The 18,295-nt window shown below is 37.1% G+C and overlaps 1 protein-coding gene across 1 annotated transcript in view; it reads left to right on the forward strand.

Moving 5' to 3' along the window:
• COL19A1 (collagen type XIX alpha 1 chain) overlaps positions 1-15,201 on the forward strand; it is a 337,557-nt gene extending 322,356 nt beyond the window's left edge. The window contains exons 49-51 of the mRNA XM_063707696.1: positions 7,403-7,531; positions 14,702-14,779; positions 14,947-15,201. Of these exons, the coding sequence (XP_063563766.1) occupies positions 7,403-7,531; positions 14,702-14,779; positions 14,947-15,074 (335 nt within the window). The 3' untranslated portion in view covers positions 15,075-15,201. The remainder of the gene's footprint in view (positions 1-7,402; positions 7,532-14,701; positions 14,780-14,946) is intronic.
• Positions 15,202-18,295: the final 3,094 nt, after the last annotated feature.

The following is an 18,295-nucleotide window of genomic DNA, read 5'->3' on the forward strand; positions in this document are numbered from 1 at the left end:
TACAGGCACCCACCACCAAACCCAGCTAATTTTTGTATTTTTAGTAGAGACGGGGTTTCACCATGTTGGCAAAAAATGTTTTTTTAAAGGTCGTGAATTTATGCTGTTGATTTTAATTTACCTTGATCTTCACTAAGTATCTTTATCTTGCTCTGATATGACAGTTTACTAATACATTTGTCCACTCTTTTGTTGAGCTACCAGTAATTTTAATGTTGCCCTTAAATTTTGAGGTCTTTTCTTTCTTTCTCTTTCTTTCTTTCTTCTTCTTTCTTTCTTTCTCTCTCTCTCTTTCTTTCTTTCTTTGTTTTTTTGACCCTTGAATCAAACGTTATGGACTAGACTCTAAACTTTGCTATCCAAACACTCATTTCCCCCTCAGGAAGTTTGAAAGAAAGGCAACTGTTTGAAAAAAAACATCTCAAGCTCTTCAGGGGAATACTGAAGAATATACCCGTGGCTACATAATTTGCGGTGTTCAGTGCACAGTGAAAATGCTGGCGCATTTGTTAAAAAATGATTAAGAATTTTAAGACAGCAATAGTAAAGCCGTAAACTAAACATGGGGCCCTATGTGATGGCATAGGTAGCCCGGACATGCTAGTCCTGGGGACAGGACATCTAGGATCTCAGACATTATCCATGCATTTAGTTGACCTCAACCATGAAAAGAGAAATGCCAGCGTATGTGTATTTTTGAATTGCAATCTAAAGTTTTCCTTTAACTCTTAATCCCTATGGGCTGTAGTGTCTTTATTTATCTTTTATCTAAGAGAGCTTTAATACTGAACTTCAATCTCTTAAGAGGCTTTAGATAAAATCATATATTTAATAGTCAGTAATTAACCCATCTTTTTGGAAGCTGATTAAGAATGTCAGAAAATATAACCAAGCATTTTCAGAAAAAAAAAAAAGTGACATGTTGAGATATAGAAGGTGTTCGTTTTACAAGTCCATCAGACACTGGATGAAGGTGTGGCCCCTGGCAGCCTGCCCTGTGCATTCAGCAAAAGAGACACTTCTACTCCCTCCTGGGGAAGGCTCCGTGCTGTCCACTCCCAGGCCATTCTGTGGCTACTCTCATGAAGGGCTATCAGTCTTCAGAGGAGGCAGGTCAGGGGAGTTGGGCCACTCTCCATCTGTGTTGGGGCAGGCTCATCAGACTTCTGCTTTCTGAGAAGCTCCTCCTCTGAGTCTGGATCCTTCCTTTCTGAGTTCCTGCCCCTCCTTCCTCTGTCACAGCCCACCTGCCTGGAAGCTGACAGGTGCAGAGTCCTCCCCAGGTCTCTGGCTTCACACCCATCTCTCCTACTACGTCTCTGTCTCTTCCAGCCTGGCCAGGTCCAGGTGAGGGGCTGGACCCCCACCAGAGCCAGTACTCCCTCAGAAACCACAGGTGTCTTAGCCTCAAGACAATATTTTAAAGCGACCCATAAGGAAACTATTTTCTGAGACTTCTAAACTCTAAGACTCCATGTGTGATAGCCCTTTCCTTTTGTCTCTCTTGACACTAGTCCAGCAAAACTGTCTTCTCCCAAACAAAACTGTGCCTGAAACCCAGAATTTAGTTATTTAGCATTTAAGTTAATTTGTCCCAAGATCATTTCAATTCACTCCATTTAATTTTCCACTTAGAAATCACCTTTTCAATGGCTTCTGCACACCATTTACAAAAAAGAAAAAAGAAAACTCCATTTTCACAAATCATAAAGCTCCAAGGTCACAATTACCATTTTCGGAAAGCTTTTTCTCTAAAAGCAAAGATTAATTTTCACATGTTAAAACAGTTACAGTTAAGTAGTACAGATAGCTAACTGCTACAGTTAAGTAGCACCTGTCTCCTTCTCTTTTTCTTAGTGGTTTCACAAGAGACAGTGTCAATAACAGCTAATGCTATCTCTGCTGCACGCACCCCTGCACATCTGCAGCCTCGAGAGCCATTGTCTCCGAGCGGCAAGTTGCAGACTGTCAGCAGGGACTCGAAGGAGTCCTTGGAAGATCCTGCTCTCCAACTTTATCATCCCATGTGTCCAGATTACACCCTCTAGTGAAACCCTAGACCAGGATGACCCAAACTTTGGGCTCTCGTCTTGTGGCTTTTTAACCCCCTTTGGGGCTTCCCAGGTGACCCACTTGGTGATACAACACCCTACAAATCTCAAACCTTGAGCTATTTTCCAGGCCACCTAACCTCCCTTCAACATCCTGGTGCCCCTTCCCAAACCTAACTGTGGTGGAAAGAGGTGTCTTTTCACCAATCCCAAGTCTAGGTTCCAGATTGATCACTATGCACAAATATATATCCTCTCTGAAGTTCAATTAAATTCCCAATTTGATTGTCCAACAAGTCAAGTCCTTTTGCTAGTAAAGTGACCACACAGGACAAGGACAGATGCCATCCATGTGTCTCAGCTTAGCATTTGGCTTTAGAAGGGCTTCCCAGCTGCCAGTGATGCTGCCCACACAAATGAGGCTCTTGCCAGATCTGAGAAGTTTAATTCTTGCTATTACACTGTCCTGTTATGCTTGGGAATTTACATCAACATGCAGGAAGAATTTACCAACCTATGCAGAAATGTGTACTAACATCTGGCTCTCTAAGTTCTTGAGTCAAACATAGGACCAACAAGCCCACACCTCCAGCTGTGGGAGAAAAGAAAGATTTGGGCTAAGTATTCCTGAACAATGTTTCTGCCTCCAGATTTCCAATGTTCAGAAAATCCCCTTACCTATGTTTTCTCAATATGCATTTCATACATATATTTCATATATATATATGCATATATATATATGAATGTGTGTAAATATGTATGATCCTGTTTTCTTATTCCAAGGTTGTAACATCTTTTCTTACCTCTCTACAACTAAGATATTAATTTTTATGTATGTATATATGTACTTGTTATATACGCTTCATCTGATAAATATACATCATTGATGATATATATATATATATAAAGAGTTAAAAAATATATTTTCCACCACATAGTCTCTGTTTCTTCCAGTTTGCTTCTTTCTGTTTTTTTGGTTGCAACTCTGTTGTTCAGTTTATAGGATTTCCTCAGTGTCCAGTAATCCTTGGCTGTCTGCATACATAAGAGCAGGGTTTTAAAAACCGATTGAAAGTTGTGAGCGAACAGTGGGGCTTGCCAACCTCGAGTTTCACTTAGGGTAGTCCAGATGGGCTTTTTAAGTGAGGGACCCTTAATTTCAGTGTCTTTAAGTCTTTACTCTCAGTCTGGTCAGATTCTCCAGTGGAGACATTCCATTTCCTGCCTGGCTGTGAGCTCAGCTACTTCGGATTTTCAGTTTGGAAGCCTGAGTCTCAATGGAGTCTGGGCTCCTCCATGCAGAGGCAGACTACTTACCCTTTTCAGATAATAATAAACCCTCAGTCTTTTGCTAGGGATGGGGAGAGGCACCTGCCTAGCTGTATAGAGAAAGGAATTTCAACAACTACTAAAACAGGCTTTCAATCAGTGCTCCTTATTTTAGTTCCCCTCTTTCACCCCCACTTCCAGAGGTAACTTGTACTGCCAATTCTGAGCCTTCTGAGGATTTTGTAGTTTAGGTCAAGTTATTCCTCTACTTCTAGTCTAAGAGTTTAGTTTTCTTGCATTTGTTAAGTAACGTATCACTCAACCATCTGGTTCTCAACTTCCAAAATTGTGCTGCTATTGTCTCTTTTCATATGCTCCCCCATTCTTGTCTGTTTAGGCCTTCAAGAGGATTGTTTTGCTAGGATTCAGGAGGTAGTTAAAGCACATCCATGTGTTTAATCCACCATCTTTACCCATGATAGTTCAAAGCAGCAAACTCATTAAGGTGGCGAATGATTGAGACAGAGACAAGTGAAGTAGTAACCACCTTTGGGTCACAATGAACCACAAAATAAATATGAATCCACCAAATGATGCTGTTGAATTAACAGTTAAAAATGAAACTAGAATATAATTATTAAAATATCACAGGAAATTACTCTTCTGATATTTTTGCCCTTTAGGAGAGAACTATATTTAATTTTGGTTTCCACATTTAGGAGACATTTATGGAAAAGCCCTGCAATAATGGAACCAAAAAGAGATTTACAAAATAGATTGTGAAGCCTATGAGTAAAAGTTATTTAACCTGAATGCTAATATGTAACAATATGACTGATTTCCCAAGGGAAATACTCATTAACTGCTCTCTGTTTCCATAATGGGGTAGCAAAATAAAATAAATTGAAGTTATACCAAGAAAATGGATAATTAGACATTTCCATGGGCATTAGGAGGAGAAGAATTTCTGTCTTTGAAATATTTACAAATTTTGTCTGTGAAATAGAAGATAGACATGGGCCAGATGACATGTGTGTGTTCCTTCCTTCTCTAAAATACGTAGTTTATCATCACATTAATATTAATGTCTGTATTATATTAAGGAGCCCATTCTCCAAGGAAGCCAAGCCTTGGTCTCATTTGTTAGAGTGACTGCTGTGGCTTTGCCTTGGCAGATGGAAAATGTGTGTTTGGTTTATGCATGCTTATATCAGAACTCTTCAATTCCTGCCTCATTAGAAAGCATAGCCAAAAACATTTTAATTGACTGAAGATCCCTGAAAACAGAGGAAAAGCAATTAAGAATAAAGGCCTTTACAATTCATCTGGATGCTCTGAAACATATTATTGTAAATTATAGAGCATTAGGGTAGGGTTCAGAAGAGGTAATTACCCTTATGCTAAATGACTGCTTCTGAGTGTATCTCAAAGCCAGATAATTTACAGCTAGAAGTAGTGAAAATAATTTTCTGTTTTGCTAAAAATATTAAAAACCACCAAAGTAATTCTAAACTCAATTCATATATTAAAGAGGAAAAATTAGTACTGTGAATATTTGTGTTTCGACATTGAAGGTATTTAAACAGACATGTTTCAAATTAAGAAAAATTGTGACCGGGCGCAGTGGTTCACGCCTGTAATCCCAGCACTTTGGGAGGCTGAGGTGGGTGGATCACGAGGTCAGGAGATCGAGACCATTCTGGCTGACACGGTGAAACCCTGTCTCTACTAAAAATACAAAAAAAAATTAGCCGGGCATGGTGGTGGGCGCCTGTAGTCCCAGCTACTTGGGAGGCTGAGGCAGGAGAATGGCGTGAACCCGGGAGACGGAGGTTGCAGTGAGCTGAGATCACGCCACTGCACTCCAGCCTGGGTGACAGAGCGAGACTCCATCTCAAAAAAGAAAAAAGAAAGAAAAATTGTACTGAAATACATCTCTTCTTTGAAGTGCAGAACAGCAAATATTCAAACTGTGATTATTGAATTTCATATTTATTGTAATGCCCCAAGTTCATAATTTGATGTAATAAAGATATTATATGTACATTCAGTATGATGATTTGTAAAACTAAAACTATATATTAATTACCTATTTGTTTTATCTATTAGTTACTAGAATAAGATATAGTAATATCAACCAAACATCCCAGGTAGATAGTGAGGTAGTGATACTGGAGGGCAGGTGATTTCATATCACTCCTTGGGACCAGCATCCATTAGATCCCTGTTGGCCTCCCATTCATCCTTCAGTCTGCAGCCAGAGATTCTAGTCCTGTGCGGGTTGTGGTATATTTCCATTCTGCATGCTTTGTGACATGAGAATGTGAATGTAGGTGATTACTTTTTGGATAATGACAGCTAATGCTCTATATCTATTGGGGCTTTTCCCTTAATAATTCTATATGAAAAAAATAATTGTTTTTCTTTCTTAACCAGTATGGGCCTACATTGTTTTTAAATGATTGTTTTAATTGAAAACTCATGGGAAAACAGATTTTCCTCAGAAGTAATTTACTCTTTATTTAAAAATTTACATAAAATAAAAGATACATATCTGTTTAAGTATGCCTTTGCAATTCAACTAAATCAACTAAACTGAATGAAAAGACTGGAGAACATGGAAGTAACTCTTTACAAGACCTATATGATTTGGGCTTTGTGTTTTCTAACCGACGGCTATAGTTTGTACTGCGTTGTTGTCTGTCATTTGGTCTTTACTTACAAAATAAATACTAATTTCCTCAGTAAAAAAAAACTTTTCTGGAAGATTTGTCTGCACCAAACCCAGACTGAAGTTTTTAAATTGAATATTTATTTCTTACTACACAAAAGTGTCTTTGAGAAATTGTGTATAAATTATTTTAAAATAAAACCATTTAAATTACTAAGAGATTTTTGAAGAAGTTATGCAAAAAGAAGAAGAAAAAACAATGCGGTTAACTTCTTGTCGTGGCAAGGATAGAGCCTCCTCAGGTTTTCTGTTTGAAATCTAGTTGTTCATATATTAGATTTTTTAAATGTGAGGTATACTAAATATAAACAAACCAAGCAATTTTAAGACAGACTCCAGTGATAGATTGTATTTATAATGGCCCTGGAATGAGTTAATGACTTTACCAAAATTAATTTCATGTAGTAGTAAAATATTCGATATGCTTTTTTTAGTTATTTGTTGCTGCATAAGAAAATACCTCCAAACTTTAGTGGCTTAAAACATTTATCTTACATTTCACATTATAAATGTTTATTATCTCACATTTTTTATGGGTCAGGGACTTGAAGTGTTGCTTAATTGTATGGATCTGGCTCAGGATCTCTAATGAAGTTGCAGTCAGGATGTCATTCAGAGCTGCAGTCATTTGAAGGCTTGACTAGGGCTGGATGATCTGCCTCCAAGTTCATGTGCGTGGCCACTGGCAGGTAGCATCAGTTCTTCCCCACATGGGCCTCTCCACAGGACTTCTTGGGTGCTCTCACTCCATGTCAACTGCCTTCCTCCAATGAGTGATCTAAGAGAGAAAGCAACTAGGAAGCCACGATGTCTTTTATGACCTCATCTCTCTAGTTGCCCACTGTTAATTCAGCCTTTTTCTTTTCACTAGAAATGAAAAGTCTAGCCCCCATTCAAAACTAGGAGAATTAAACTCCAACTTTGGAAGACAATGTTAAAGAATTCATGAATATATTTTAAATCACCACACATACGTTCACAACATTCCTGGAAAGTGCCTTAAAGTTATTATGAAATCATTTTTTAATGTGAACCTAAACTCTCTCTACATGCCATTACCAGAGGTTAGATTCCATGCTAGTGTTCTGTCCACTAGATTGTTACATCTCAGAAGCACTGAAAATTCTCAGACTTTCTGAGTGACACAGCTGGTCTGCATCTACACACAAACAACTTTGCAATCGATATTATTTGTCTAATCAAAAAACTCAGCAGTCAGACCAGTTGGTAAATTAGATGTGCTTAAATTAAAAACTAAATCTTTTTTTGGTTTGATTTCATGTATTTTGAAATTTTTTGACATAAAATATTTCTGTTCCATGATATATTATTTTTTCTTCTATACATGAAGAGAGGATGGCTGTATTCCTATCCCAGCTCAAGCTGCCGGCAGCAATGTTGGCTGCCCAAGCTTATGGGAGGCCTGGGCCACCAGGGAAGGATGGGTTGCCTGGGCCACCAGGAGACCCTGGACCCCAAGGTAAGTCTTCAAGTGTAATATTGGCTTATTGATTTTTAACTCTCTGTATTTATAACATGTTAGTCACAGTTAAGGAAAAAAGTATGTATGTATGTCCTTTATTTATATATTACATATATAAATATATGCAATATATAAAATGGTTTCATATGTAATCTCTTTATAATATTTGACATTCTAGAAGTAGATGTTTAACTATTACTACTTCAAATTTAAAACCAAATGAGAGTTACCTGGTATTCTAAATGTATTGTAAAAATAATATTTATTATAACAATAACAGCAATAATATGTGCTTATATCTCATTATTATCTAGGAACCTTAGAATTTTTTAGGCCTCCCCTTTTGGTGTAAGTTAAGCAAGTCTCCATCATCTGAGTATCTTAAATAAACTGGAGAAAGAGTTTTAGGAGACTCAACGACAAATAGTTATTTGGTTCCAAAATATATTTTTAAGAAATTTTAGAATCTTTCTGCTTTGAATACAGCTTGTGGATGGTAACTTGAATGTTAAAGAATTTTTCACGTGATTTCTAAAGTTCTTAAAACCCAACTTATATTGGCAAAAAATTTTGTTCCACTTATGACAACTTGACAAGAGACATAATCTTAAGTATAGCTTAACTAAATTAATCTGACAAGTCCATTTTCTAGAAATATGATTAGCAATCCAGCAAAGTGGCCAAATAGGCCCAGGCTTAGAAGAGTCAACAATTCTGAAAGGGAAATATTAAATTCAGTGAATATATATCATGAAAGATAAGACCAGGAAAACTGCTTCTTATTGTTAACCATGGAGGATCTCAGGTTCCTTCCTTGAAATAATCAAAAGCAACTTGTATAAAGAAAGAAAAGAGGAAATTAACACTAAAATTAAATAAGAATGCAGTCCAAAATAATATATATGCAAAGAAGTGTTTTTCTGTCACCAGTTTCCTTCCTACTGCTATTCTGTAATATTGAGCCTTATTTTCTGAAGTGTCCCGAGGTGACTGATGTGCCCTTCCTCTTCTGAAAGAGCAACATCTGTTCAGTTCCCAATAGCAGTGCCTGTTAGTATATATATCCTAATATAACCTTATAACCTATGACCATGATTGCCAAGTCTTTGCGTTTAATTAGCACAATATAAAACAGGAACAGTTAAAATCTCTCTAGTTTTTTTTAAACGATACATATATTCCACCATTATCTTTAGATTATAGTGAAGTTTGGCAGATTGATGAAGGAAAGAGAAAAGTATAGGATGAGGAGTAGTCCTCTATGTATACACTATTGTGTAGTGGGGGCTAATTATTATCTTTCGCTAGTTGGGTCTGTTCTGAAGTCAGAGTATATGAGACTGGCATGCAGATCTCGAAAGCTTATCTGAAAATGTGTAATGCCTCAAGCCACATGAAGAATAAGCAGCGTTAACACCAATAGGAAGAAAACTTTGGATAGATCCTTCAAACAGTGGTGGTTTGAGAGGACAAGAACAATGGAAAATTGAGATGATCAAGGAAAACAGCTCTGGAACTGGGGTCTCCTGTTCCACTCAAACACCTGGCTTCAGACACCTCACAGGTGCTGCGAAGGCCCATTTGGAAGGCTGTCAGTCAGAGGCAATTCTAAACCCACAGTGTCAGTGAAGCTTTTGGAAACAAGCCTTCTGTTCACCACTCCACTTGCCCTTCCTTTTGCAAAGGATTTCTATGGATTTCCTCTGCTGTTGTGCCTCAAAGATATTATAGACTACTTCTACTCCTGATAGGGCTTCTGGATACAATTCTTAAATTTGGAAGATATCCCCACATGATTTCCAGTTTTTTTGTGAACCAAGGTTTACTAAAATTGTCAAAACTTTTGTCTCCCCATTGGGTTTCTGACAACAGACATATCTTGACTACAACTTAGTAGATGTCTCCTTAACCTTTACATAATACTTTCTTTTCAGTATTTGTTAAATTTGCCTAAAATTTAGCAAAAAATAAATAAAAATTGCAAAAACATAGAATTCACTTTTAAGGAATATTTGTTTCTTAAAAATATTTGTTTTTAAGGAATATCAGTACAGTAGGCATGTTGAAATGATAATCCTCCCTAAAGGCACAGAGAAATCTCACTGAAAAGAAAGAAAATGAGAGGGTGCTGTTTAAGTTTTGGTGCCTCTAGAGAAGTGCACAAGAAATTGAAGTGTTTTTCTCTAGTACATAAATAGGTGTGACATGCTCAGAAGACGAAGTTATACACGTAACTTATAAGCTTTGCTCTGCTCAATTTAAGTGTTTTTTTTCAAAAAGGAAAGAAAAAAATGCATTTAAAATCACCAGTGACCATGCAAACCTCGGATGCTATTGTCTGAATTAGTCCTGTTAATGACACAGCATGACTGAGTTTAAGAAAGGGTTGAAGTCAGAAATGCAACATAGGTTGGGAAGAAAAGATGGCTTCTGAATGTGACACAGTGTGTTCTGCCACTCATTCATCCTGTCTGATGGTGGCTCCTCTGAAATTTCTAGATGAGATATTTTGTTTTATTTTGTTTTGTTTTCAGCGTTTGTCAGGAAAGAAATCCATTTGGTTCTGAAGTACATTTTTAAGAAATTTTAGAACCTTTCTGCTAATAGAGCTTGTGGATGGTAACTTTTGAACTTTAAATAATTTTTCTTATGTTTTCTAAAGCTTTTAAAACCAAAAGTTGCTTATATTGGCAAAAAACTTTGTTCCACTTATGACAATTTGACGATATATATCATCTTAAATATTGCTTAACTAAATTAATCTGAAATATAAAATTAAAATTAAATGGTTGGTTTGAAATATGCACTATGGAATGAGTCCTTTATTATCTTATCTTTAGGAAAGGACAAAAGTATAAAAGGGTTTCATAAGGTTTCCTGTGCTTATTCTGAGAAGCAGGAGACGTATAGAAAGCAGTGAGAAAATCGACGTCAGACTGTGAGAGGTACACAATTCATATTGAAAAAAGGAAGTGCCGCTCCTACCAAGATTCTGATCATGAAAGCTTGAGGATCCGCCTTCAGCACCCTGACCTTCTTAAAGTGAAAAGAAAGACCTTTTGGATTCTGAGTTGCATCACTTCATTTGCAGTTTTTCTAATGTTTCCAAAGGGGTGATTGTCGATGTCTTTTTTAAATTGAAAACATTTCCAGACAGCTTTTAGATTTTAGCCGTCCCATGGGGTTCTGAGTATTGGCTTCCTGCTGTGCCTTGAGAGAAGTTTCCTTGGTGTCCATTCTCACCTGGGGCTTGCAGCACAGGGCCTGATGGCTGGTTCTCCCGGGTATGAGCTAAAATGTGCCACATCAGAATAAAAGAAACCCCAAGAAGCATGATTCAGCTGAGTTCCCCTATATAAACAGGAGCGGCGAATTTTCCTAACAGACGTTATTCTTTCGAGTGAGTTTTATGAGAAAACACTTCATTTAAACTTTTTCTCAAACACAGCTGATTCTCCATCACCTATTCCACCCAAGGAATAGATACCACACCTAAAGCCCTACTCATTTCAGAAGGAAACTCACATGTGGGGTCAGTAGGAAAAAACAGCTACATCCATCGCATGCACCCTGCATCAGTTCCAAAAGGACAGTAGTGGGAATAGTTGTTCTTACTTGTGCACTTTTAAAGTAATTGATCATACATACTGTTTATAGGAAGCACTTGTGATGTATAGATTTGACCTTTCAAATTTAGTAGCATTAGGGGCATTTGGATATGGGAGGACATGTGTGTGTGTGTCAAAATGACTGAAGGGCACTGCTATCAATTGGTGGAGTAGAACCAGGGAGGCTAAACAACTTGTAAGGCATGAGGCAACCCCTAACCCCACCCCCACCATGCCCACCGTAAACAACTATCCCTCCTAAAATGCCAATAGCATCCATTTACTGGCCTTTTTCCGGTATGTATACAGGCTCACAGATTTACAACTTTAGAAGTAAATCTCTGGAGTCAAAACTGAAATCTTCCTACTGGAAATAAACACAGTCTACCACCTGAAAAACTACACCAAGCACCAGGTTTCATCAATGACTAGTACCTCTAGATGCTTTCAATTAGGACACTGCTGGTGTTTTATTTGTTTTCCTACATGAGCTGCAGTTTTATCAAGCTGTCATCCTGTAGAATTTTTTTTTTTTGAGCCGGATTTTCACTCTTGTTGCCCAGGCTAGAGTGCAATGGCCATAATCTTGGCTCACTGCAACCTCCGCCTCCTGGGTTCAAGCAATTCTCCTGCCTCAGCCTCCCAAGTAGCTGAGATTACAGGTGCCCACCACCATGCCCAGCTAATTTTTGTATTTTTAGTAGAGACAGGGTTTCACCATGTTGGCCAGGCTGGTCTTGAACTCCTGACCTCAGGTGATCCGCCCATCTTGGCCTCCCAAAGTGCTGGGATTGCAGGTGTGAGCCACTGTGCCTTGCCCATCCTGTAGACTTATTGTCTATGGAAATACATGTCTCTTCGCAGATAGACCAGCCTCTTCCAAATTTAAAGACAGGTCCACCCTGAAGAGGTGAAAAGCTTAATTCTATATGTGGGGAAAGCTGTTATTGACCTTGTTAGCATTCCTACAAGGAGTTTTGTTATGAAGTAATGATAAAAAAAAAAAAACCCTACGGCTTTATGGCAGCCTTCATAATGAATGAGCTTGGGACCTTAATAGGAAATTCAAGAGTAGAAAGTTCTCCTGTACTTGTGCAATTCAGTTGCTTTATCTATTAATAACAGGTAATTATTAACCTAATGAACTGAGAAATTTGTACAAGGAAATTGTTACATTTGACAGGAGAAGGGTAAATGTTACCTTATGCAAATACACAAATTACAGTTTCTTAATTTGTAATACCACATGAACCAAAATGCATGCGGAATAATATATTTCTGCATTATATTGCAAATCTGAGAGCTGAATTTAAATGAAATCGGTAAGTTTAGCCAATATATTCTTCATTTGGAATTGCATTACACTCTTGGTAATCCTCTTATTAATCAAAAGTTCATGTATCTTCAGTTATTATTCTTTCTTCGTCATATTTTTAGCCTGTAATCTTAAGTACTTACTGAGATAGCTGAGGATCAACTTTATAACTTTTCTGTAATAGTGGGACCTGAGTTAAACTATCAAATATACCTCAGGCAATAAATATTATTTTACTCCAGAAATGTTTAAGTAATGGATTTGGGAGGGTGGTTTCAAATGACCCTAAGTATATACATTTTTTTCCTGCTGTTCACATACGTTAAATGAAAGTCACTTATATCAAAGAAATCCTGGAAACATTTTAAATTTGAATATAGATCAACTATGGTTATTATGTCACATGTCAAAGCCACTGTTCTCTCTAGGCTCTAGGATTGTACTGAATATCTTTAACACAATTTTCAAATATGAATATGTGAAGGTTTCCTGCTGGTGGGTGTATTTCTACTATATACTTCAAAATATTTTTAAAATATATTCTTTTTTCCACTAGTTTCACATTTATGATCAGGTCTTACATAAAAAGCAAATAAATACCTGTGTGGTGATTACATTGCCAATGTTGTTCAGATAATAATGTGTACATTGTATGACCTAGTCAAAGTGAAAATGATAACCCCTGCTATCTAAAAACTGCTATCTAATTCTCAACAATAATGGGAAATAATTGATCATACATACTGTTCATAGGGAGTGTTACATTTTCTCCTCCTGCCATGTTCTACTGTAACAGCACACCTTTATGAAAAGGCACAACTAAATCACAGCCTACTGTTTCCTACTGAGATGCTCTCCTACTGATATCTTTGCTGTGTGTCCACAAGAGTCTGCACAGCTGCTCTGTCCATTTAGGACAAGGAGTGATCTTTAAGGGGCTGTTTAAGTATGAAAAAGTTGGAAATAAAAACTCTATTTGCCATCACTGTGAAACTCTTACAGCATGGAACCTTTTATTCAAACAAAGTATTACATAGGTGCCAATATATAAAATGCAGATAAAAATGCTTTATGCTTTTTATAAGCAGGGATAATGACTTCCGGAGACACAAATTTCTCTGTACTCTTGTAGCTCAGCCAATAGCAAGCATATTAGATAGTAAGAATAATTTTGTTTTAAAATATAGACAGATCTTAGACCTAATTCATTTTGGTTAAAATATCTTAAGTTGATGAAGTGCATTTGGGAGACTGTCAGTCTCCTCTCTTGTTTCCTAGCTTTGCTGAAGCTCCTTTGGAGTTATACACTGCCATGTTCAAACATGGGGTGGATGTTTAAACGTTACTTAGAGAAGATATAATGTTTATAGTTGATCATTCGAACACAGACCTGACTTTTTAGATGAGTTAACCCACATATACTCATGCTCTTGCTATCATTTATTAGAATCTTGAATTATTTGTTCCTTTCATTTCCTTTAATTCTTGAAATAAGATCCATATTCCTATTATATTATCTTGTTCTCATTTTAAGCAAGACTCTTTCCATATACTTCTTTCATTTAGCCTATACCTTGCCTTCAATCAGAATTCCTACTGAAGAAGGCTCACACAGCTTGTGATAGCTGTTTGCAAGATTGATTTATTTAGGTGTCATTTTCAGAGCCAAAATCTCGCTATCAAGAGTATAACTAGTTGGGGCTGGGCATAGTGGCTCATGCCTGTAATCCCAGCATTTTGGGAGGCCAAGGCGGGCAGATCACCTGAGGTCAGGAGTTCGAGACTAGCCTGGCCAACATGGCAAAACCCTGTCTCCACTAAAAATACAAAAAAAAATAGCCAGGAGCGGTGGTTGAGTGCTTGTAATTCCAGCTACTCAGGAGGCTGAGGCAGGAGGATCACTTGAACCCAGGAGGTGGAGGTTGCAGTGAGCCAAGATAATAGTGCCACTGCACTCCAGCCTGAGTGACAGAGCAGGACTCTGTCTCAAAAAAAAAAAGTTTGACTAGTTGGAACTTTTTATAGCAATTGCATGTTTTTTAAGATCCTCATTGCCCTACTGTACCCAATCTGTTTGATATGTAAGTTTAATATGTGGTTAATGCAAAACAGTTAGATAATATACTATTTATTTTAAGCAAATGTATCACATAATTATCACAGACTCAGAAAATGGTTCTTCTCTGTGCTGTGTTGCCATAGAACCCTTTTTGTGTGTCTCTTTTTTATATATTTCTCACTTAGGCTACAGAGGACAGAAGGGAGAAAGAGGTGAACCTGGAATTGGGCTGCCAGGGAGTCCAGGTCTTCCTGGGACTTCAGGTAAGAGGGATATTGTCTTCACAACACAAGCAAGCCTTTACAAATGAGAACCATGCTTCTCCCCTAGGGTCCTTATATGTCAAGTCGAGTGATCCATGTTGGCTAGAGGGTGGGAGAGAGGAAGGGCCATATGTGATCTGCATTGTAATTTTTTTTTATGTCATTAGCTCTGGGTTTGCCAGGCTCACCAGGTGCCCCAGGCCCCCAGGGCCCCCCAGGACCCAGTGGAAGATGTAACCCAGAAGATTGCCTCTATCCTGTGTCTCATGCCCATCAGCGCACAGGTGGGAATTGAACACACCTGAAGAAGACTTGGTTCCTGGTAACACTTCCTTGCCACTGGAGCTCTCTTAATACCATCAAACCCTCATCATCTGTGGGTTGCTTTTTTTTTTTTTTTTTTTTGGAGTAAGCCAGACATTAAAAGCAACCATTTGAATCCTATTCCTATAGCAATTGCAAATCAGCATTTTTTGATTTTTCCCAAATTCATTCCATATGTTTTGCTTTACAATTGCTATGATTTTTACTCAGAGTTTTATATGAAATATGCAAGTAAATCTTATCGTTAGTTCTTCTTCAAAAGGAAATTGCATCTTGTGACTTAGTAGACTGATGATGATATCCATTTTGTAGACTCATCAACATGTGGTTGGCCTTTGATTTCTGAATTTTAAAGTTTCAGACTTATCTTTTCCTTGGTGTTTAAATTTACTATCATTGCTAAACATCTCGTCAACTTTTTTGATATAGTGCATTGCTCCTGTTGAATGTTTTTTGACTACTTTTTATAACTTAAGAATTTTTATACCATCTACATCTATCCTACTTATGCAGAAAAATAGGCAATAAGAACTTCATTTTACAATTTATGTTTTCAAAAAAAAATGCAGGAAACTGTTTTATCAGGGAGCCCAAACACCCAGCATAGCCAACTACTGAAATGATTTTGTTAATTCTGTATAATGAGCTCAATTCAAAGCAATCACCACTGGCATGAATAAGTACTGCATGAAAAGGGAGTATCAAATTCCAGTTTTGTATGAGTTCTGCAAAAAAAGCCTAATATTCTGTGGTCCCCTCACTCAGTCTCTCATTTGGTAAACAGAAAGCTGTTTTCCCTACAAGGTGCTTGGTGGTGAAGCCACCAAGCTGTCTTTGGTACTCTTAAAGCTTCAGTGGCCAGCAAGATCTTTGGGCCCTTGTATCCATTATCCTTATGACCTCATCACCCTCAGACTTTAAGACAAGAAGCCACCATCAGAACAAAGGATGGGATACATAAAGAATGGACTCACTTGTCCTAGAAGATGAATGTGTAGTGTCAGCAAATGCATGTTAAGAAGGTGAAGCCCAAAAGCTCTTAAGGAGAATTGTATTTCTCCAGAAGCTGCAGCAAGAGGTACAGCTCAACAAAGGAAAACCACAGGACTGGATATGCAACTAGTGCTCAGACCAAAGAGTTCACACCCACTCTAAAACCATGTCCTCTGAAAAGAAACAAAAATACAGTGATCATCAAATGACTAAACAGTCTTTCTGTTGATTAGCTGTACATTCATTGAGGAACTGTTGATTGGCAGGCACTGATTCTCTAGAATACTGGGCATGAGGATGTTGCAGAAATCTAGATGGTGGGTCCCACAGATGTGAGAACATGCTGCAAGAGCCTGCCAGCCACAGCAATCAGGACTCACACCTCTTCAAGGAGCAGTGCAGATTTCAATTTGGCTAAAACAGGATGATTGCTTTTGTCTGTTTACTGAAAAATGAGTTTAGAAAGGCTAGCCCACTGACATTGGAAAAAGCTGTGAACAGAGTTGTGTCTGAGGAATGTGCCTAATTTAAGGCAGGGTTTGTTCCAATGCATCCGTGATTTGAACCGGTTTTCATTATAGATTAATGAACTGCTGGTCAGGTACTGTCTACAATGGCTGTGCATACCTATAACATTTTAGGTATTTCATATTGAATTATGCTGTATATTTCAATTCCAAGTTTATTTATTTTCCAAGGTTATTTTATTTATTGCAAGCGTTTTGACATTGATTTTTTTTTTTTTTTCGTTTTCTTTCTTGTGCAATACCTACAATGGTGCTGTGTTTTAAACTTACACAGTTGGGACATACGTATGTGTTTTCTTAGTAAAATGGTAATTTATCCCGAAAAAGTGTACATAGATCTAAAATTTGGTGCTATGTGTATATCTTGAGCTTTTAATTTGTTGAATTTTCTAAACGCTTACAACTTATCTGCCACTCATATTAGTTTACTTGAATTTGTCATAAAGCTAAACATTTTATATGTTTTCAAAGATTATTTTTTCATACTAATAGGTTTATCTTTTTGCCTGTTTGCTAATTTAAAAATATTTATTTTATCATTTTAATGTTTTCATGGACTTTTTTGCTGATGGTAATCAACTTTTTTTGTTTTTTGGTTTTTGAGTTGTTCCTGTCATAGACATAAAAAGACAATTCATTTTCTTGTTTTATTAACTCTGTTCATTTTTATTCTACAAAATATGTCATGCATTATTTCTTATGAATTGTATATTTAGAAATCTTTCTAAATACCATTAATGCTTGACTGGTTAATTCCTATTTCAAGGATTTGGATTTATTCAGGTAATTTGATGGGATGGGGAAATATAATATTGTATGATGCATATTACAAAGTGAACTTGTCACAATGACACAAACTCATTTTTTGTAACTGGGAAATATGACTAAATTTGACGTAACTAGAGAAACAGGGCTGTATCCACACGGTACAAGCCTTTCTCACCCTACTCTATTATTTACCTTCAGATACTTTTTCCTGCCTCAGCTCTGTACACATGATATGCAACAAAGGGCAGCAAGAAATGCTGGGTCCACCTAATTTAACACCAAATGAAGTTGAGATTTGGCAGTTGCCCAATTCCTTTAATAAAAAGAAAGTAAATAATTTGGGCCCCAAAGTAGGGTGGGAAATTTTCCTCTAAATGACTTGATGGTTGCCAAATCCCTTGCACCATTTTATTCCATTCCAAAACATGTGTTTATTTCCACATAGATGTTAATGATGTTCAAAGCAGGGGAGAAGAATTATTCAATTTCATGAATTACTCTTGTTTGCACTCCAGAAAACAACATACGTGTTTAAATACAAAATAATTATGGGCCATGACGACGATTAATATTAAAACTGTGATTTCCATATACAAGTATGTTTGAGTTCCAATCTTACATTTTATAACAAGTTCAAAACACTTTCAGATAGAAGTCTTTCTATGCAAAGATTAAAGTATGACTTCAATTAATATTTATGGCCTTTGGAATCCAAAGAAAAACAGAAGAATAATTCATGGATTTGTTCATTGTTCTTTCCAACTGAAGGCAGTAACCATTACTTCTAACCGTAACACAAACACAGCAAGTTTTAACCTTTTAAACTTTTCACTTTGTGAGCAAAGTAACCCCATAAGTTTATTTCCCTATTTCATGATATTGTTTAAACTTTAAAATTTTAGTC

This window comes from Gorilla gorilla, chromosome 5 (assembly GCF_029281585.2).
Source record: "Gorilla gorilla gorilla isolate KB3781 chromosome 5, NHGRI_mGorGor1-v2.1_pri, whole genome shotgun sequence".
Lineage (NCBI taxonomy): Eukaryota > Metazoa > Chordata > Mammalia > Primates > Hominidae > Gorilla > Gorilla gorilla.